The sequence below is a fragment of the Puma concolor genome, chromosome B3 (assembly GCF_028749965.1).
Source record: "Puma concolor isolate L17-30 chromosome B3, mPumCon1.1.hap2, whole genome shotgun sequence".
NCBI classification, from domain to species: Eukaryota; Metazoa; Chordata; class Mammalia; order Carnivora; family Felidae; genus Puma; species Puma concolor.
In genome coordinates, this window is record NC_141672.1 from 66,606,932 (window position 1) to 66,629,797 (window position 22,866).

The following is a 22,866-nucleotide window of genomic DNA, read 5'->3' on the forward strand; positions in this document are numbered from 1 at the left end:
TGGAAGCAACTATAGAAGCTTATGTATGACATATCTCTAATCTTCTTAGCAAAATGTATGAATTAGTCAGCCATTCAACTCTGACAATATATTTATATATATCATTCCTCGTTTGCAGGTAAAAAACCAAAAAAGGATTCTCTGATTTGACAGTTCTTGGAGACAGCACCTTCCATTGCCTATTTCTTATGGATACAGAGACTTATTTCAAGCTTTCAGTGATCTATTATGGAATATATCTATTTGTCTCTATCAGTTATTTCTAGTCCCAAAGTCAGTTACTTCCCAGTTATGAAAAATATTGATATCATGAGTCTTGGAAAAAAAAACTTCCTAATTTATTTTTTCACCTCAAAAGCATATCAGTTACTATGCTATCACTACTGTATTACATGATATATTCCTACTATAGTTCGTTTGAAATGCTAACTTGATCAAGTCAGCATACCTTTTCCTTTTCATTGGAACAATTTAGTGATATTAATAAAACTAGGAAGCATAAAGAAGCTAAAATTAAATAGAAACTAAATAGTTGTACACTGGTACCTCCTTTCCTTCAACAACTTTCATAACTTTTATTAAACTTAGTGTAATTGTCAAGCACATTCTATTAAGATGTGATAATCTTACAGTGATTATAGAAAACAGGAAAACAAAAAAAGAGATATACTTTATTGAAATTACATATTTGATTGTCATTCCTGATAACTTAATAACTTTACTTAAATTAAAACTAAGTGAGTGAAAATTACAGTATTGTATAGCTTCCACACTTTCCATTAATTCACAACTTGTATTGTGATGTCAGTGAGCTAACTCATAAGTAACCCTGCTTAAAAAGTCAAAAAAAGGCAAATTTCCAAGTATGGGTATAGTAGGCTGCTTTGTTTTTCTTTTTTTAATTATGACATGAAAAGCTATAAAACATTTTGCATCAAAAAAGTACTTGACCTTAGTTATAGAATATAACCAGCTTATGTTTCATTATATCAATTAAATTCAATCAATTGAATCTGCATAAATTCAGAGTATAGATCAATTTATAAAACTGATACAAAACTGACAAACAGAAATAAATAACCTAAATAATTCCCACATAATATAAAAATTTTGATTTCTGTTGTAAATTTTTTGTTCATTAACAAGCATTCTTTGAGAGTAGTCTTCGAGGGACATATGCTGAGCACTGCAGTGGTCAGCACAATGAACAAGAAATAGTTCCAGAGCTTCAGAGAGCATACAGTTTGAGGAATAGCTTTCATACAAAATTCAAAGAGAGAATGTGCCAAGTGTTATTACCGAGGTACAAATGCTGTGGGAACATTCAGGAAATTGACAGTCACTCTGACTTAGAAGTGTACGGGTGGGAGTGAGAAGGTTTGAAGAGGTGCAGATGGGCAAAGCTATGAGGCGGAGAATGAGAAGAGCATAGAAAAAGGGACGAATGGACAGTTTTGGAGACTACAAGTAACCCCATGTGGCTGTAGCAAATGAAAACAAAGGAGACTGAAAGGGGCAAACCTAGGGTGGAGGGAATTTTAGAGGTGGGCAATGGAAAACCACCAAAGCATTCCACGTGGGAGAATTACAGTGCAAATGGAAAAGAGGCAAGAGAGGCACTGACAAGGAGGTCAATTTGGAATCTGGTTTTAGAACTATGTGAGTTCTGCAGAGGTCAGGGGCAGGGAGGGCTAGATAAGGCTAAGGTGTCAATAAGCAGGGTGAAAAGCCATCGGGTTCTGAGTCAACCAAGAAACTCCACTTTGGTCCTCTCTCTCTCTTGTTAAAGACAGCTTTTATTTTTATTTTGTTTTTACACTTTGGTTTTATATACTGGGGGGTATGAGTAAGATTTGGTTTGAAATAAATTAATTGGTGAATACCTCTTTAATTAAAATCACCAATCGAGATCACATGTTTTGTTTATAGACTGGAGAACTGATGCTCAGAGACGGATTTGGTAACCAAGAGGTCATGAGTGAACACTGATAAGGATAATTTCGATAGAGTACCTGTGGCCAAAGGCACCATGTAGCAATGAGTTGAGAAGAAGTTTTTAAAAAAGAGATGATGGTTTAGCAGTGAGGGGAAAAAAAATAAAAGTATTCTGAAAAGTAAAAGGTAGAGAAAGATTCAAAGTGTAGCATACCCAGGAGCAAAAACACTTCATTAAAACAGTGAATTTGTTGGTTAAAATGTATGTGTCCCCAGTAACAGAAAATTCCAACTCCACTACCAATAGAAGCCAAAACAAAGAACAAGATTGTCAAAAATGCTAAAGGTAGGGTATCCCCAGGGTTGGTTAATTCAGCTATTCAATGATATAAAAGATCCATCTTTCTCCTCTGTCATCTTTGGCACGTAAGCTTTGACTTCCACTTAGTTCTATTCATAATGTCACAAAATGGCTACAGCAGTTTAAGCTTCAAGTCCTTGTGAAAGCATCCAGAGTTTGAAAAGGAATCTTTCCTTCTTGTTTGTCTTTTTCTACAAGAAAGAGACTATGGAGAGTCTTTTCTCCATAGTCTATGGAGACTATGGAGAGACTCCATAGTCTATGGAGACTATGGAGAGACTCCATAGTCTATGGAGACTATGGAGACTATGGAGAGACTATGGAGACTCTGCATAGACTATGGAGAGACTTTTCTCCATATCTCACTGGTCAGAAGTGCATCAGTTGGCTGTGCCTAAACCAATCGTTAACATGGCAAGGGAGGCTTCATGGTTGTTTGATGGACTGTGATTCACTGCCTGGCCTGGAGAATATGGACCACCTCCCTGAACCACACAGTACAGAAGGGGGGTTGGGGGGATGGTAACAGCCATTGGTTAGGCAGTCCACATGTCTGCAAATGAAGCCTAATAAGCACTGTTTGATGCCGCTGTTTATGATTAGTCATTAGTACATCTTCCCCAACTCATTTCCCTCTTAGGAGGAGAAATGTACCTATAGTTCCCAATATCCAATCTTATCATTTGTGGGAAGAAAGAGAACTATGATTGCTTAGGAAAAGTACACACAACAAGAGTTTCTATTTTAAGGCATTCATTGAAAGAAGCTTTTGTGAGACAACACTGCTTAAAATGCAGGATTTCCAAAGAGATCCTATCTTCAAACTCTTTTACTCTATTCCCCTTTTGTATATTAGCCAAAAGAGAACAGTCATTAAGCTTTTTGTGTACAAGTGACACTAAAAGAATCTGCAGGTAATGATAGGAGATGCTATTTGTCAAAGGTCTGAAGCAAAAACACAACTGAAAACTACTATACAATTGGAGAAAATACAAAAGTAAAACAAAGGAAGAAAAACACTCAGAGCATCAAATTTGCCTTTATCCAATGATACCTTTGTTCACATCGCTGTTCTCTTTGTCTTGTGTGATACATTAATAATTCTTAACCTTCCACCAAAAAAGGGGGGTGGGGGGACTTTCAGTTACTGATTAACAGAAATAGTTACTGAAGTTAGTTACGAAGTTCTCAACCTGTTAGGAAATGAGATGATTTCATTTCACCCTAAAATGCAGCAAAAATGAGTAGCAATGCTATTTAATGATAATTTTGAAAAATACAATTTGGTTTTCTGTTGAATCATATTAGTTTACCATACTTGAGAGAAAAAAACATAAGAACTTCATTAATGATAATGGGTAGTGGGCCCAGAAAGCTGCCATTTTATAAATATGTAATACTAAAAGAGTTTGTGAAGAAGAGAAATAATGGTCAAAAGAGGAGGGATGTGGTGAGTATAAAGCACTTGCTAAGTGCACAATAAGCCAGGTTCTGGAATTTCCAAAATCTTGAGTAATGGGAAAAATTCCAACACATTAAGCAGTTGCCATCCTAAAATAGTATCACTGATACTATTGAGCCTCCTTAGCATTGGAATCATGAGTTTACATTATGTGGTTATTAGTTTACTTTCAGCTAGGAAAGAAAAACAAGCTTTGGGCATGAGGGTCTGAAAAAGAGAAAAGAGCTAAGACAAAAAAGAGTTTTTCAAAATTCCTCATAATTCAAAATACAGAGCCCTCAAATTATGTATGAACTTTAGAAGGTTGAAATAAATACTGACGTTCATATGTATTAATTTCTTTCTAGTCTTGCAACTGGACCAACAATTCCCATCAGAAATTATTTGCTTTACTGGTTTTAGCCAGATGGAACTATCCAGTGAAATTCAGTAACCCCCCACCCCACCCCATCTATCTAATGGAAGCCAGAAGAGGCATCAAATGAATGACAGAAGGAAAATAAATTTGACTAAGCTGGTTTGGAAAAAATGCATGAGTGTGTGTGTCTTACGGAGACTCCATTCCAGAGAAGTGATCCAGGTCACTTTACAGAGCAGAGCGCCTCAACCCTGTATTTCCTACAAAGGTCTAGAAGAGTATAAACTATATTATGTTAGCTAACCCTCATTCATCATTTACTAGAAGCATGTGTATGTACACAGATTATAGTACACCAAATATAATATGTCAGAGATTAGACTTTGTTAGCGATTCAAATAGTAGTATGATCCAGTTCTGCCCTTTCAGTTTATGTCAATTTAGAGACCTTTACCTTCTCAGGTTCAATTTCATCTAATCTTGTTAGAGAGCTTTAGAGCAAAGACTACAAATTTTATCAACCAGTGTGCTGGTCAGCTGGTAAGTTATATTAGATGCTTTTAGTCCTTTTCAAAGAAGCAACTCAGTATATTCTTTCAGTAAGTCTGTTTAAATAGACTTTTTAAAAAATCAAAGAACCTATTAAAACAATTAATCAACTAGACCTGAATCAAGAAAGCACAAAAATAATAAGAGAATCATAGTTTTTCTTTTCTATGGCATAGATTACTAGTTATTTTGGGAGAAATAGGTAAAACGGCTCTTTTAAAGATTGTCTTATTCATAATAAAAAGCAACAGGCAAAGGCAATGAGAGAGAATTGTAGAAAAAAAAAAAAGAGAAGGTGATAAGACAGAATTGTGCCATTATTTATACAGCCAAGATAAAGTATCGTGAAAGATGAGAAAATAAAGTGTAATTTTGTCCTTAGCTTTAAGAAGAGTATTATATGTCAACCAATTAAGAATAAATAAAGTATATTTTTAGCTCAAATAATGTTTAAAGTGAGTACAACAAAGAAGTTTAGGTTGTAAATGCTGCCCTGGGGAGTTTGTAGTCATGGAATGTAATCGCCTTAAAAGTTAACTTTAAAAGATATAAATGGAAGTTCAAGACAACAATGGAAATGGTGTCACAAGATTGGGTGTGATTAATCACTAAACGTGTAGTACAAACAGTAAAGGTAATACAGTTTAGAGGCGATCGCAATCACTTAGGACTGGAAAATTACAGGAAATCTCTATTGAGACAGCGGAATTTGAATTGCAATCTTGTTCTCCAGTCTCTCTTCACCCTAAAGCCTCCCTCTAGTCAAATAATTCTCTCACTGACTAATCACATTGAATTTGTCTTCATTCTAAATCCTTTGGCTTCCCTCCCTCTTTACTCTTGCTTACCACCCAACATTCCTTCTTTCTCTCCTATTTTAGAAGATACATCCTCCTTTCTTCAGAGATTCACCTGATTTACTTTCTCTCCCTCATCTGAATCACTGTGCCAATTCACTTTCTTTCTTGTCCTTCCTAAATCTCTCTTCTTCAACTGTCTCTTTTTCACTAGATGTATTCTTTGGCCTATAAACATGGTAGGGTCACTCATATTCCATGAAAAGTTCCTTTGACCTACATCCCTATTCTCCCCTGACTGCCAGCATTCTGGGAGTTTCACTGTTGAGCATGTAGATTTCACTTAATCCCCACTTATAAGATGACATCCTTGCTCTCAGTTACTCCAGACATTCCTCAAGGTTCTATCATATTTCTCTCTTACTCTTATACAATAGTCCTTTCTTGTCACTATCAACTTCCAAGGCTACAGCTATTATTTCTATCTTGACTGCCAAAGTTATATCCTTAGCATTGACCCCTCCTGAATATTGCACGTAACCACATCAATGATTTTCAGGCTTCTCTTATTTCTAAATCATTGTTCTCAAACTTTTCTGCACTTTGGAATCACCTGCAGAGGTTACAAAAATATCTATGCCCAAATTACATACCCAGATATTCTTCTTAACTGGATACCACGGTCATTTTACTTAGCTTTCAAAACTGCTCCTTATCAAAATGTGCCCAACCTCAGTAAATGCTACCACAATTCTCCTAACTGTTCAGGCTCAATTCCTTTGAGTTATCATTGACTGTTCCCTCCGCCCCTCATTTTCCAGATACCAAAACCTAGTATTTATTCTTCTATAATATCACTTCCATTTTTTTCTTTATGTTATCACAGCTACTGCTTTACTTCAGCTGCCTTTAGTTATTGTACTAGATTCCTAATTCGGTTTTTCCTCTCTCATCCTACTTTTGCCATCTGTTTCCTATGGCTAAATCCAATCATTAAAAACACTCATGGAACACTAGTAAAGTACAAACTCTTCAGCTGATATTCAAAGTTCTCCATTATAGCTCAAAAATTATCAGGCTTTATTTTCCACTAGGTCCTCATCCCTTCCCATGGACACCCTATGCTTGAAAGAGCCAAACTATTCGCTGTTTGCCATTCTCTAGAAGTCCCTCATATATTCCCTTTTCCATACTTTTGACCATGTTATTTCCTCTGCCTGGAATGTTCTCCTTCTAATATCTTCCTACCAACAATTTATCAGAATATTAGAGAATTCCAAAAATCCATTTTCTCTTAGGGGTGGAAGGAGCCTTCCCAGACCCTATTAGATTGAAATAATGTCCCCTTCCCTAATTTCCCTATCTCTTTTGTGCCTTATTATAGGATTTATCATGCAACCTGCTTTAATTTAGAATTACATATGTGTAAGTCTGTCTCCACTGACGGGCAGTGAGCAAGGAGAGGTACAGTGTCCTCTCCAGAGCTATGACATCACAGTGTGGTAACATATTCAATAATAATTGATTTTAAGACTGGATAAGATTAGTATAGATGGAGAGAATAGGAAAAGCCCTGGGCAAAAAGAAAAAAAGAAAAGAAAGGGGAAGATGCACTTGGAAGATAGTGAATCAGGTGGAGTCAAATGACAGGGTAAGGAGTTTGCCCTTTACCCTGTCATGTAAGGTTCCTAAAAAGACTGAATAAGCCTGAATATCTTATATATGTTTGGACCCTAAGTTTTTCCATCAGTAAAGAGAAAATGATTAGAGGAATTATGACTGCTAGTTCTTGTTTTATGTTTATTTATTTATTTTGAAAGAGAGAGAGAGAGTGTGTGCATGCGTGCAAGCGAGGGGCAGAGAGAGAGGGGGAGAGAGACAATCCCAAGCAGGCTCCATGCTGTCAGCACAAAGCTCAACACAATGGGGGCTTCAACTCACAAACCATGAGATCGTGACCTGAGCCGATATCAAGAGCTGGATGCTTAGCCTAGCCGACTGAGCCACCCAGGAGACCCATGACTGCTAGTTCTGTTGGGAAGAGTGAATGAGACAATCCACGTAAAAGGTGTGACACAAACCTACACCATAGTAAGCCCACACCAAGTGCTAATCCCATTAACAGAGTAGTTATTACACACACACACACACACACACACACACACACACACGTACAATAGTTATACAATAATATCTAAGATGTCAAAAGTAAAGAAAGCTTTTCTGACTTTGATTTCCAGAGCTAGAGAAAAGATGGAATGAGAGAGACAGAGACAGAGACAGAAAGACAAAAGCATAAATGTCCATGAAACAGATGTGGACAATTAGCTTCTACTATATTTCACTGGACAAATACTTCCTTCTTTTGTCTTTCTCCTTCTATTCCTTCTATTTCTCTTTCTCCCCTCTCTTTTCCTTTGTCTTAGTCTCTAGCTTTAGGCTTCATTTTTTTTCCCTGTCCTGCTACTCACTCAGCAAGATCTGTGACTTTGCTTAGCGCTGCAAGGGGCAATGCTAAACAAGTGTTGGCCTCTGCAGGCCAACTAAGTACAAAGATGAGAAGCCACCGCCCCAGTCCAGTGCAAAATGGCTTGGAAGCTGCATTGAGATGGTTCCCTGGGCTCTGGCCCAGCAGGACCTCCAATCTAGTTAACATTTCCTGAAAAACATTAACCCTCATTTAGGTGCAGTGGGAGGTAAGACTGGGAATGTTCTGTGAGCCCTAGTGGCTAAGAGCACTACCTTACACTAAGAAAAGATCTGCATCTCTGTTTACATCAGCACCACACAAATGGCTATATTCCAAGTGATTTCCAAGGCGAAGGAAAATGCAGAATGTGGACCTCTCAATGCTTTTTGACCTCACTGGATGGGAGAGATACTCGGGGTATGAGAACAGTTAAACAAACGTTTGGAGTATTCAGGGTGTTGAGTGCAGGTGTGTGTACATTTGAAAGCTGCTGTTTTATAAGAAGTCCTAGGTGACTCAATAAACACAAGAGCCAGAGCAGAGTAATCCCGTTAGCAGGGCTCTCCTCAACTCAGACGGCTCCCCTGCCAGAAACAACACATTCCTGGGAAAAAGGGTAAATCAAACACTGAGGTAATTGTTTCACACCTTCAAAGAATTTACTTATTAATTTCAAAGTGTTTTTAGAAGCAATTCTGTATCTTGCCTTCCGTTTTGTCCTTACATGCTTATAGATTTTTAAAAATGTTGACCTCCACCTCATGCCAAAAACTTCCCCTAATGTATTTACTATACACTATCTTTAACATAGATCAGGCTAAGTTACAAAATGTGAGTTCTGCCAATAAAAGAGGGCTGCTTTCCACTGAATGTAACTTTGTATACAATACCATGCATCTTTGCAACTCTAGGTATTATAGATTCTAAGATTAGGCACTCTCACTAAATAGGGAAAAAAATAGACTACCTACTCATGTCAATGACATTTCTCTGTATTGATTAGAGACACCAAAGAATTTCACTCTCAGATTTTTGCTGACCCAAACATTTCTACCCTTAAGGCCACCAGCAATGGAAGTACAGTATGAAAAATTAAGATAAGCTATGGTCTTACATATCATATAGACCATGATTGGAATAACCATTAGCCATCCTTTGACCTAGTATATATTTTTATCATCTCAACCATTTTTTCAGTCACCTCATTAGAGTGGCAGACCATTAAAAAAAAATTCCTCATCTCGGATCCACCCATACATCTGATAATATGCAAATTTAAGTGCCTCAAGGAGATTAGAGGAACTATCTTTTATTCGATTCTATCATAAATTTAGTAACGACAACTGATCTTCAAAGAAATAACTCACTTTTGTTTCTGTCTTTCAAAAACACTTTTGAAGAAAAGTTGCCCTTCTGATAACAACAAAAAAAAGAACTACTGAAGAATCCACAGTAGAAGAAAGGGCTCTCCCTAGGTACTGCATATCAGGACTCTGTTTATATAGTTCAGCAGGAAAGGAACTGGATCAGATACTGGCTTTTGGGAAGAATTCTGCATGAAAGAGGTAGAATTGGTAATGCATTTACTACTCATTTGCTTGCATCAAGAACCACATTCCATTTCAATCTGCCAACATCCTAATTAAGATGATCTGAATCTTAGGTGATCTATTATTCTAGATCTGAGATAGCCCAATTTACATTAGACAAGATGTTACACTGTGTGCTTACACTGAGATGATAAGAGCACTGAGCATGTCTTCCCTCATGTCTGGCCTAGCACTGGGCAGAGCTCTCTGTCAGCACTCAATCAATAATGGCCAGGCCTTTGCCTGTTGTCTTTCTCTCTACCACTTCAGGCACAATTTAATCTTACTATCTCATTTCTGGTTCCTCTTGACACATAAAGCTGTCCTCTTTTTTGCATGAGGAAGAAAGTAAAGTATCTCAGGGAATTCTTTCTACATGCATGTGTCAGGGTATGTGGGACTCACAACATAAATGCAATTACCATTCATTACCTTCATGCTGCCTCTGAAGATCCTCTATTAGAGAACATGTTAGCTACATAAGCTTTTGAGCCAGAAAGGGAAAGAATACAAAGACAATGCTTTGGAAGCACCAGGATCAAATTCCATTCCAGGATAATAATATCCAGCTGCAATATTACCCAAGAGGCACTATAGAATACAGAGAAAATATCATACAAAGGTACTCCCCAAATCAGTTTCTTTCTCCCCACTTCAGTTAAAGAAAGTTACCCATAATTCATTAACATAAATACTAGGTTAACACTCAGGTGTCTGTTAAACAAACAAAACAAAACAAAACAAAACAAAACAAAATGTGTCTTAATACTGGACCTGCTCTCTCTAGACATCTGAATAAAGTCCAGGTTCTCAGTAACATAATCAAGTCAGAGGCCAGGCATACCTCCCTTCTTAGCCACTTTCTAAAACTGTCATTTGTACAGCTGAGGAAACATATTTAAGATATGTTCTTAAGCTTGCTCTAAGTGCTACTGTTGAACAGATACTGTTGAATTGATGACCTTCATAGTCTGATATCCATTTCCAAGGGATGACAATCTAAGATGTCAATCTAAGAACCTCCAAGAAGGCAGATAAAGAAGCACATCCCTGGAGTTCAAAGGAGCTAACCCTGTGTCTCCTTTCACTAAGGAAATGAAGAGGTGGGTTGGAACCCAGGCTAGGTCACCCTTCTAGGAGCTGTAAAGTTTTCTGAATTTACAATAAAATCTCCAAATGTTCTTTGTTTTGGAAACTGATCTGTTTCTTTAAAGAGGACAAAGTAACCACTGTGATTTCTGTGATGCAAGGTTTGAGACGTCACCTTAGGCACATCCTGGCCTTGATTCTTAGATAGCTGTAATGATGGCTGAATAGCTGTAAAGAAACAGACAGGAAGGACATCCTAAAGGAGGCAATGTGCAAACTTTAGGAATGCTTTTTTGCTTTCAGGATTCTTGTTTTTGGCCTTGAAAGGTCAAAAAAAAAAAAAAGGAATGTAACCTTTGTTAGGTGTTGGGTGTTCCACATTTTGAAATCCTTCCAGCTATATACCATTCAAAAATTCAACATACTGAAAGCCTAGTTTTAGCTGATAAACTTTAACCAATCTATCTTAAAATAAAACACATAATTACAAGCATATTTTCAATTCTTGGAAGTGAGTGCTGAAGCTCTATTTCTAGAACTGGTGAATTCTGTTCTCTATTTCCATGTATAAAAGATCTCACAGTCCTGGGAAAACACTTTTTTTAAAAATGAAATACAACAAATAAGGTATGCTGCCGAGTCCTGGGGGAGAAGTTTCCCAGAGTCTTTGAATTTCCTCCTATCCTCCTTCTTTACAAGATTTCTAAGACCAAGTCCTTTTCTGCAGTCTCTCAAACAAGGTAAAAAAGAAAAATACCCCCTAGATATATTCTTTAGATTTTCTATTATGCTTCTCAAGTTCCCAGTAGCTTCTGAAGTAAACTTTAGATGAATTCTGGAGTTATTTTTTTATTATGTTTTAATTTTAGTTCCTCTTTTTGGTCTAAGATGAAATAGATGATCATAACTGCTCTGCTTAGAGATGCATTTCATGGCACAATTTGTACATGACCTATGCAAGGTCACGTCATGGAAGGAGAACTGACATGATAGATAGCAAGTCGAATCCATGCTTTTTAGTCTTGGACAACTTCGGGGTAAACCCATTTAAGTTTGCTCCATGGGCAATATCACAAGGAAATTTTCTTTTTCAACAGTATATATGAGATATATTCTGTATAGGGTTCTCACTCTGGGTTGGACAGCGTCAATTTCAGACATATGAAGAATTATTGCTCAAACCACTGGTCATAAGGGTTATTTTCGGTCACAATGTGAGCCTCGGTGCAGACTGCGGCAAGCCGCCCTAATTCTTGTCCACAATAAGATGTCACGTTCCAGCCACGCCATACATTCTTACACCTCTAGGTCTCTGCATATGTTTCACACTAACAAAAATCCTTTCTACCCTTCATTTAAAATATCAACCCCCCCATAAATCTTTCCTTTTCATTATTTTCATGCTGGCAAAAATTCTTTTCATCCCTCATTTAAAACTTCAACTCCCCTGTAAATCTTTCCTTTGATACGCCCAAATAGGGTTCATTATTTCCTTCTCTGTGTACTCATAGTGCTGTATACCTATCTTCAGTAGAGTATTTTTCAGATTCTATTATATTTATTTACTGTCTCCACCACCAGAAATGAAAGCTTGTACATTTACCCTAACCTAGGATTTCCCATGTACCAGGCATTGTTCAGAGCACTTCAGGGGTGCCTGGGTGGCTCAGTCGGTTAAGCCTCCAACTCTTGATTTTGGCTCAGGTCATGATCTCTCAGTTCATGAGATCGAGCCCCACATCAGGCTCTGTGCTAACAGCGTGGAGTCTGCTTAGGATTCGCTCTCTCCCTCTCTCTTTGCCCCTCCCCTGCTCGTGCTCTTTCTCTCAAAATAAATAAACATTAAAAAAAAAGCACTTCAGATACATCAGCTCTTTGATCTGTATCAGAACCCTTTTGTGGTGGGTATTATCACTGCCTCCATATTAAAAATTAGGAAACTGAGACATAGAGAAGTAAAGTAATTTTCCCAAGGACACATAGCTGTAAGTGCCAGGAGTTGAACTCAGGCCGTCTGACTTCAGGGTCTGAGCCTTCCCTATTATTCTTTGTGCTTGCCCAACAGACTAAGGGAGGCAGTTCATGACTATTAAACAAATAAAAAGAATAATCATCCTGACTTCTCCAGTTAGCTTAAGTTAGCTAACTGGAGAAAGAAGCTTAAGTTATAAATATATTTTCTTCGTCTTCAGTTGATTTCACCTTTACCCTTGGCTGTGGAGGACTTCGTCTGTCCAGAGAAAATTCAGCCTGGACTGGGCAAGAGAGAACTAGTTGGGAGGTGGAAGGCCTGGGGTTTTGGTGACTCTGTCACATCACAGTCGCACTCCCAGCACATCCCTCAGGTCCCACGTGTGCCAATCCCGACAAGTGCCTCTCCAGGAGCTGCTTTTTGATGTATAACACGGTGCACACACTGGGACACAGAGTGGCTTTGCGTAGAAATATTATTCATGAGAAACACTTAGGTTATTCTTTGCAAACTGGTGTGAGTCAAGGAAGATACTTTCACTTTGGGGATGATCTGAGCAGAGAGGTTTGTGTCATTGTTTCTTTAGAACTGAGGTACCCAAATCATTAAGAACCAGATGTATTTATTCTTCCTCCTGACCTTGAAATTTATATCTCAAGTCCCTACAGACGATTGTCATCTATTTTGCCTTTTAAATCTCTTCTTAATTCTTGTATTTTACATATGCTCTTTATTTTTCTGATTAAAATAACTTTTAGTCACTGTAGAGATGGGGAAAATTCAAAGATATTTAAAAATATATCATATTTTATTTATGCATATATCATATTGCACATTACAGGACTTTTTCCAATGTTTAAAAATTCTCTTCTAAAACATTATTTTAAATGGCTAGATAACTTTCATCAGGATAAGATGTAGCATAACATTAAACAGTCCCTATTTTAGACATAAGCAACAATGTGACAGACACTCTTTCTTTCAGAGTGTGTGAGGATCCTGGCTGTGCACGAATCGAATCGGGAGCCCTGCAGGAAAAGGGCCTTCCTGGAGCCTATATGACAGTGGTTCTCTGGAAGCTTATGGAATACAGATTCTGGGACCCCAGTCAGGATGTCTCTAAGGCTGGGCCTAGACAGGTTCTTCTCTTTTTGAAAAATGCAGACATTGCCTTTCCTTTCATAATACTTTCTCCTCATTGGGTTACCTTCTTTATTCCATCTCAAAACACCTTCCTACAAAATGAGTTGATTCAAAAGTATGAAATTCAAGTTGGCCCTGGTGAACACAGCTACTCATTTTTAGCCTCAGTCTTTTATTAATCAATTAATTTAATTATGTATTCATTTAAATTTAATTAATTAATTAAGTCTCCACAGTTCCTCTTTGGCACCTCCCCTCCCTCCCTGACTCCCACTTACCCCACTCCACCCACCACCCATGCTCCACGTCACACCCAGAAACAGCTTTTTATGCTGCAAATCAATGATACCATTTCTCTGCTAGCTCCAAAACCCTCCCGTATAACCACAGGCTATGGAGCTTCCATCAAACCCTCCTCCCTCTCTCTCCAACTGCACTGGCCTGCTCATACAATGTTGCTTCCTCAGAGAAGCCCTCCCTGATGCCCTGATCTAAATCACTTCTCCCAGCCCAACCTCCAACTGCTCCCTTCTCTCTTCTTTCACGGTACACCACCATCTACAAAGGCATGACTATTAAATTTAAATCTGTCTCCCCACTTCACCACAAGCTCCATGAGACAGCCACTGAGACTAATTATTCATCACGCTACCTGGCCCTGAGCAGTACAGTGAGGGGCAGTACTCTAGGTGGTGACTGACAAGGGCTCTGGGGCCAAAGGGGTCAGATTCAAAGATGAGTTCTGCTACTAAGCACCTGTGTGACCTTAGGCAGGTTACTTAATTTCTCTGTGCCTCCATTTTCTCCACTGGGGATTATATGGGAACTACTGTATAGGTTTGCTGTGAGAATTAAATGAAAGAAGCCACAGAAGTGCTGTAGAACAGTGTCTGGTCTGTAGAGTGCACCCAGTACAGGAGAGCTTTTTAAAAGTAAGCAATCATGGGGTGCCTGGGTGGCTCAGTTGGTTAAGCATCCGACTTTGGCTCAGGTCACGATCTCACTGTTCGTGAGTTCGAGCCCCGTGTCGGGCTCTGTGCTGACTGCTCAGAGCCTGGAGCCTGTTTCAGATTCTGTGTCTCCCTCTCTCTCTGACCCTCCCCCGTTCATGCTCTGTCTCCCTCTGTCTCAAAAATAAATAAACATTAAAAAAAATTTTAAAAAAAGTAAGCAATCAGTGTACTTCATTAAATAAATAGAACACAACAGACTTTTTAGTCAGTCTTTTCTCATCATCACTGCCCCCTACTCCAGCCAATGCATTAGCCCCATCAACTTCTCCCTGCACTCTGTTCCTTGAAAGAGCCCTCTTTCTGCCCTGAAAAATCTGCTGAATGCATTCTCCCTTCCATGTTATTAGTTCCAGCTTTGATCCTTTCGCCACATCACTTCCTAAAATGTGTGCTCCTGTGCCAAGCCACTGCTCTTCCTTCCTTCAAGTATTTCCTGAAATGTGACCTCCTCCAAGGAGCCTCCTTTAAGTGGAACTGAGCTCATCATTCCATTCTCTGTTTCCAACAAATAAGTTAAAGGTTGTTGTTTGAGGTTCCAAAGCTATAAATCTTCTGAGCCTTTCACTGGCTGCATGGTCTCACCATTGCAGGGTAGGGTGGGTTTTTCCTCTGCCTGCACTTAAGAATGCGAGTCTAAGAAGGCAAAGGGTTTGTTTAACTTGCTCTGTATACATTTAGCACAAGGCCAATCCACATGGACGCTGAATAAATGTGACTCGATGATGATTTAATTACTTTGTCCATGCCAGGAATAGAAACCATGAACTCTTAAATCTGTTCCCCCCCCCCCCCACCCGACACGTTGCAATATGTTTCGATGCTGAGTCTATTATAAGACTGGTTTTCTGCACTTACTTTCACAAAAGAATAAATACAAAAGAAAGATTACATGAAAATATAAAATTAATAAAATTATTTTCCACATCATGAGTCCAAAGATACCTTTAGCAAAGCAGTGCATTGTATGAAAAGGTGATTCGTTTAAAGTTTACTTGCATATGCTTTATGGGTTATTTTGCAAATCTAAAATAGATAACCAAAACATGTCAATAGTCATTTTTAAAGTACTTGTTGTATTCGGTGCATGCACCATTATGGAAAACTTACACTCAGAGCAAAAAGATTTGTAGCGAAGCATATGACCTTCTTCCCACTACAATGACCATCCCCTAATTAGGCAATGCATCTGATAGTCATTAACAGGAATGAGATAATGAATCACTTTCTCTCTTCTTTGTTAATTTGCTGTAACCAAGCGGCTAATGGATGTCAGAGCTGAGTGATTGCACTGATTATAGTGATTTATAGTTGCAACAAAACAATTTAAAACCATTCTGATTATTCACGTTAAAGATGCTTTATGTTTTGTTTACTAAATGTTTTATGTCCCCCTTTCTCCTACCTCTAAAGTACTGTCCCCCTCCTTCTCTGCCACTTTTGACAGAAAGACCTCTTCCTGGAGAAACTGAAGTTGCAGGGTTTTTTGTTTTGTTTTGTTTTGTTGTTGTTATTTTAAACTAAACCATTTCATTGTGTTCGTCTCTCTCATTTTTCTCTCTCTCTCCCTCTCTCTATATATATAGTTAGATATAGAAATAGATATGGATATATAAAGTTTACCCAGTAGAAACAAAAAGCCTTAGGGGTGGAAAGAAAACTTCAGTGGTGCCTAGTTCAAAAGAAGGCAGAAATGAGAGGAAATAAGGCAAACTTCAAGCCACTTACCTTGGGGCTTCCAGTGCCTTCCTCATCCTCCACAGACACATCAGTAGCCAGAATCTCAGCTTTGATGGTATCCAGAGCCCTGAGAATCCAGCTGTGTTGTCGTTTGATTTGCCTCTGCAGCTCCTTCCACTGACTCGCAATCATCCGCAGCATGTCCTTCAGTCCTTCTCCAAAAGGAGGGGAAACCACAAGTTACAGACTTGACTGCATTTTTACCCATTGTTCGCTTTTATTTAGAAAAATCAGATGAATATTTCAAAGAGTAAACATAATTTTAAACGACCACTACCCATCGCCTGCCGTATAAGCGTTTGTCACTAAGGAAAGGGAATGGGAAGTTTTGCCTTCACTTGAGGCATAAGGACACAAAGATGGAATAACCACCTAGATGCATGGTTGGGAATCCAGTTAAATTCAGTCTAGGGACTAAAAAGATGCACGTGGAACAAAAATCATGATGTATGAAAATTACTAACTCTAAAGCTTCACATTCCATATAAAAGGCCCTGTGTGTACACGTGTGGAGGCTTTATAATGACCAGAAAGATGTACAGAAATAGGTAACATTAATTCGTTGAGGAATATAGTAAACGGGTCAGAATTAAGAGGGCACTCTTTAGCATTAGCATGTCGGATTAATGCTGCTCTTTCCTTATTGAGCTGTGGTAAGCTCAAAGCAAGAGCCAAATTATAATTCATCCTGTCTTATGGTCTTTTACTACCAGGATAAGTATAACCAAATGACAAAACTATTTTTTATTTATAATCTGTTCCTCATAAATACATTAATACTGGGTAAGAGTTGGTTTAAGGCCAAAACTCTGCTAATGCAATGACCAGCAAAAAACATGCAAAATGTTCATGTGTGTGAATTGGCAGGGAAATAATCAGATATATCTACACCGCCTGCCTCATATCTGTAATGATATCTATAAGTACCCTAATGCATATGCATTCTAACTATTTGCACCATTCTCATTCATTATCTTAATGTTATTTCCAGAGCACCTACATCACGAAGCATGTCAACGTGAAGTTTTCAGGAATGTGATTTCAATTGAAACTCAGGCGAACAGCAAGCCCAAAATAAAATGAACAGACCATTTGGAGGCAGTATTTCATCTTATAAGTATCACAGCATTGTATGCAGTATATGAAACATTTATAAATCTTGAAGGTCAATCTGATAATGTAAATATTAATAATACATAAGGAAGTGAATATATGCAGTAATTTACAGCAATGCTTCTTCATTCTTAATAGTCTGGAGACATAAAGGCTTGCAATATTTCAGGAGGATTTACCTGCTTTGTGAGACGCAATAAGCTCGAGAAGTTGGTGTCCTTCCTCCTCCACAGCTTCCTTGAGAGCACAATGACTGTCTACATTCAACTTGAAACTCTGCAAGGAAAAATAGGAGCATCAAACCCTGGCAAGGCAGTTAAACATAAAACATCCATACAAAACCACTAGCTACTTTTTATCAAAAACCACACAGCCCAATTTACCCAATAGACAAACTCATTTGCAATACTAAAAGCTATTGATATTTGGGATCTGGGCTCAAAATGTTTCCATTAGATTAGCAGAGTGCATCTGTTTGGAAACAGCTGACAAATCGAGAAATTCATTAGGTTTTTATGAAAAGTCACATCCCGTAGGCTATATCAAGAGTAGCAGTGTTCTATAAAATACACTGCATTTCTACCAGCACATATGAGCGCTTTTCTTCACTTTTTGAAAATGTTAGTGATAGCACTATTTATGAAACCATAAAAAAATTGGCAGCATAAAATATATTAGCCTTATGTGTGCATATATAAATCCATTAATATAGTAGGGGCTGAATTCAGCAGTTTTCTCAGCTATCACGCAAACCAGAGAACATCAAGGTGGATTCAGGTGCTATACTGAGGAGTCAAATACTCTCCAAATCTTTGATTTTTAAAAGTTTATTTCTGACATTGTGACTCTCCTTTAAAAATAAATACATCAAGCACATCAGGGGCATTTTTCACTCACAATAGTCATCCAAAAACCAGAAACTGCTGGAATGGGGGAATCCCAACCCAGAGCTATTTCTTTCAGGAAGCGTTCTCTCATGCCTTACGTGGAGTTAATTCGCCCCTTCTCTCTGCTCCTTGTATGTGTTTCTACTACAGAATTTATCATACTGTATTCTGCTTTATTTCTACATTTGGCTACCAAATTACAAGCAATTTTAAAGAAATGCCAGTTTCACATTTATCTCCAAGATGTTCAATAAATTTGCAGAAATAATGGCTCTCTGTTGAACTAGACTGATAATACTCTCTGAAGGGGAAGGCTTCCATTTAGATATTTCAAGAACCACAGATGATTTTCCAAAGATTTTCCATTTCTGTAATGTTATAAGGCATTCCAACCATAGAATGTCCAAAGGAGAGCAATCATAGTAACCAATCTGTTGAATCAATGGTTACTCTTCAGGGTGAAAATCAATCCCTTGAGTTGATTAACTAGAACATGAATTTTGAAATACTGTGTGCCAAATTTTGGCTTCTCCATGATAGGACTCCAAAAGCAATAGCCATATGGACTGCACTAAACTTAGTATTAAGAATATATAACAGAAGTTCAAGATGATACAAACCCAGTTAGAATGTAATTTGGATGAAAGAGGTTAAACAACCATAAATTGTGAAATCAGGTAACATTTATTCATGCATTCATTCATTTAAAAACCATGTATCATGCCTATTCTATACACTGGACTGAGTAATACTGAGTAACAGTGATTTAAGGGGTTTAAAACGTGACCTCAGGCATCAAAGGGCACCTGAACATGTAGGAGAACACAGGACAGCCTGAGTCATCTTGGATGTTCAGTAGTGAGTCTGGGTTCTCTTTATTTTAGAGGGTCTTTTTAAAGCTTGGAGGAAAAAGGAGAATAAAAGAAACTGGAACTTAAGGGACAGATCAAATCATCAAGTATAAAGGTAAGAATTTTGACTAAAAAAAGTTTTGACTCCAAAATGATGAACCATTTCATCTGACAAGAGGCATAAGAAATAGTAAATTTTTAGCCAAACATAATGGAAAGAGACAATATTAAATTTCCCCAGGAGTTATTTATTCACTGTTTCTTGTATTGTCCTCGTTCAGCTACAGGTGTATGGTTGGATAAAAGAAAGCATGGCAAAGTATGGAAGCCTAATGCTTGTGGTCAATAAAAACAGTATAATATCTATGAAAAAATAAATGTTTACTATTTTGTAGCCAAAATATGGCTGCCTTTACTTTTTGCCACTGCAGTAGAAATCCTCAACTTGAAGCAATGTCACTCAGAAAAAGGCTCACATGTGTTTCAGGGAGAAGGGACAGGGAAAAGAAAAACACTTGAGATCAACCCAAGAGTGCCAAAATTTAGGAAGAAATCTTTTCTAGAGATTTCCTCATAACTGTACATTTAGCCTAGTGCTCTCTCTGATTCTCTGTTTACTTACAACAGACTTGTGCTGAATGGTTAGTAATCATGAGCTTCTGAAGAGGTGCATCAGGCCTACGTCTCTGAGCAAAAGAGAAACTAAGGACCTGTGAGTAGGTTGGGTAATTTGAAGTAATTGAAGCCACGAGTATAGAATAGATGCAGCTGGGTCTGGTTCTGCCTCAAGATGATGTGGAAGCATTTGATTAGGCAAGTGGAAAAGATGAGATATTCATTATTAGGAAAAAGATAAGCTGATAAGCTTGATGCTGTAGAAAAGACCCATTTAATATGTCTATTACCCAAATAGCCCAATATTGCTTGATTTCAGGTGCACCCATTAACTATTAATAATATCAACTAAGGAATTCACAATGGACCTCTGAGAAGGCAGTCACGCAGGCATGCTAACAAAATTGCCAATGAAATTTCTGGCCGCTAAGGTCTGTAATAAGCTCTCCCCATTCTGCCCCTGCCTCTTCCCTAGGGAAGGAAGCTTAGACAAAAGGGTTTTATTTTCTTTCTTTTTCTTTTTCCTTGAACCTGATAGTTGGACACATTTCCATTCTTATGCTCCTGACACATTTCCTCAGCAATGCCTTATACTATAGAGTCCTTCTGCAACATCCACAGTACTCCCTGAAAATATAGGGCATTCTCTGAAGATTTAATTTATGGCAACCACATTGCAATAGGTGGGTACCACGTTCCTATGTCAGTGATTATATGAAATTCCATAAATATGAGTAGTCTGGGTTCTATGAGACACCAAATATCTTTTAGTATCTTCAAAGCAGCATGTAATTGAACATCTAGAAAAGAATAACTAAGGAAATGGAAAATACAGTGACTGAGACAAAGGATTATCAAAAAGATGGTACATCAGAGGTTGACCAATGGGTATCTCCATAACTGCAATCTCTAGCTTCACCAGCTTAGATAGATCTGAGTGCATTACTCCTTGGCAGGGTCTAAATTTGGGTAAGCACACTGACTGCTACTTTGTCCATGATCAGACTTCACAAAACAGATGAAATATTATATCTCATTCAATTCTATTCAAATTTCTGAAGAGCCCAGTTTGATGGAAGTATGGCAGTCATGTAGGTACGAAATGAAATCAAGGAAATGTATACTTTGATGGGCAAAACTATGACAAATGGAAAGGATGATTACTCCAGGGGAATGAGAAGAAGAGATATGGATCTCCTGGTACAGGAGAGAGTGGGGAAGACTGTAATCACATTCAGAAGCTTACAGATACAAAGTTGCTAGCCTTAGCAGCATGTATCATGAACATAGACTTTCAATCATCCAATGAAATACTGTTAATGTCTGCCAGGTCCATCGAGGTCCATGAGTTTTGGGGTTGTTGGTAAACAATCAGAGAGGCCAAAAATAAGTTACTGAGTCTTTCCCGACCTAATTTTAGGTATTTTTTTAAAGCATAAATCAACACAATAGATATTTCATTGAAAAGTCTTTGCCAGGCCTATAGATACAAAAGGTAACAACACACTATCCTGGCACAAGCAGCGTATAATCTCTTTGGGTAAAAGAGAATTTAAAAAGCCAGTAGCTTCATACGACCCAGCATAGAATAAATGTGGAATTACGGTTTGGTTAGAGAATTAGAGAATGGTGGGCCTTAAGCAAAATGAATGATATGCCCTGCCAAATGAGATTTTTATTTTACTTTATTTTTTTAATTAGAGTATTATGCTGTTAGAGATACCAAGACTGTGGGCTGTATTCCAAAGGAGTGTGGTAAAGGCTTGATACGTGCTCTGGGAACCCCAGCTGGGAGCCAGGTTCTACCGAGCCTTGCAGGGACCTTGCGGAGAAAGGACTGAAATGTATGCAGGCCTGGACATATCACTTATTGTAGCAGGAAATGGGGAGCCATAAGCAGCTTGGTGTGGCCGGGACAGGGTACAAGCAGGGGAGGTGGAAGTTGTGGCTACACGTGGTAATTAACTCCAAGGGCCTTGAAAGAGTCGGGGAAGAAGATGTCAGCAACACTGGAGAATGCCTGGTGTAGTTCTGTGTTCTAGAAGGATCTCTCTGGCTGTTGTGTAGAGTTGATTTTGAAAGGGCAGACTGGAGACAAGGAGGCCATTTAGGAGGCTGCTATGGTAATAGAGGCCAGATGTTTCTGCATGCTCACATTTTTTTTAATTAAAAAAAGGTATGCTTTTCTTCTAAATGAATGAAAGAAGAAAAAAATGGAGAAAATCTTCTGTCTTTTTAGGTTTTTCTCAGTGTGTGAGAGCAGCATGTGCCAGAATTTAGTTCTTTGGCTGTTCTGATGATAAATACCAGAGGTTATTAGTCAGGAGTCTCCCAATGTGAAAGACATATTGAACTGATGAACTTTTACTCCCACTGTCATTTTAAAGAGATGGTATATATGCTGATGAATAAGGCACTTGATGACACTTTTTCTTCACACAAAAGATTTTTACTACCCTAAGAAAATGAAAACTTGCTTTTTTACAAGGGCAGGAGGAAGAATGTGTGTTCAGTCAGAAAAAGCAGAGGCTTAAAAAGTCACCTGCTACCTGCCTCAGGCCATCTTTGCCCAGGCTCCACTCTGAGCTATGCCTACCACCATGCTGCGTTCCCACAGAGGCTCCTGCTGAGGAAGAAAGCCACTATCCCCTGTGCCAAGCCTGGGAGCTCCTCTTCTCCTTTGCCCAGTGCCATCGACAGAGGATGATCATCTGGTCCTCAAAATATAAAATATACTTTCCAAATGCCACATGTGCCAAGAACTGAAAGATTTTTATGAGTAAACACTTCTTTGTTTAAGAACCTCCTAAGGGGCATCTGGGTGGCTCAGTTAAGCATCCGACTTCGGCTCAGGTCATGATCTCACGGATTGTGGGTTTGAGCCTGGCATCGTGCTCTGTGCTGACAGCTCAGCGCCGGGAGCCT

General features: G+C 38.4%; 1 protein-coding gene across 6 annotated transcripts in view; it reads right to left on the reverse strand.

The window, feature by feature from the left end:
- AKAP6 (A-kinase anchoring protein 6) overlaps positions 1-22,866 on the reverse strand; it is a 493,633-nt gene that overhangs the window by 213,864 nt on the left and 256,903 nt on the right. For 5 of the 6 annotated variants that reach the window (XM_086709961.1, XM_086709963.1, XM_086709962.1 and 2 more), the window contains 2 exons: positions 17,768-17,864; positions 16,464-16,630 (listed from right to left, as the gene is read on the reverse strand). In XM_086709961.1, the coding sequence (XP_086566087.1) occupies positions 16,464-16,630; positions 17,768-17,864 (264 nt within the window). The remainder of the gene's footprint in view (positions 1-16,463; positions 16,631-17,767; positions 17,865-22,866) is intronic. The other variant, XM_025919741.2, reaches the window with a different exon arrangement.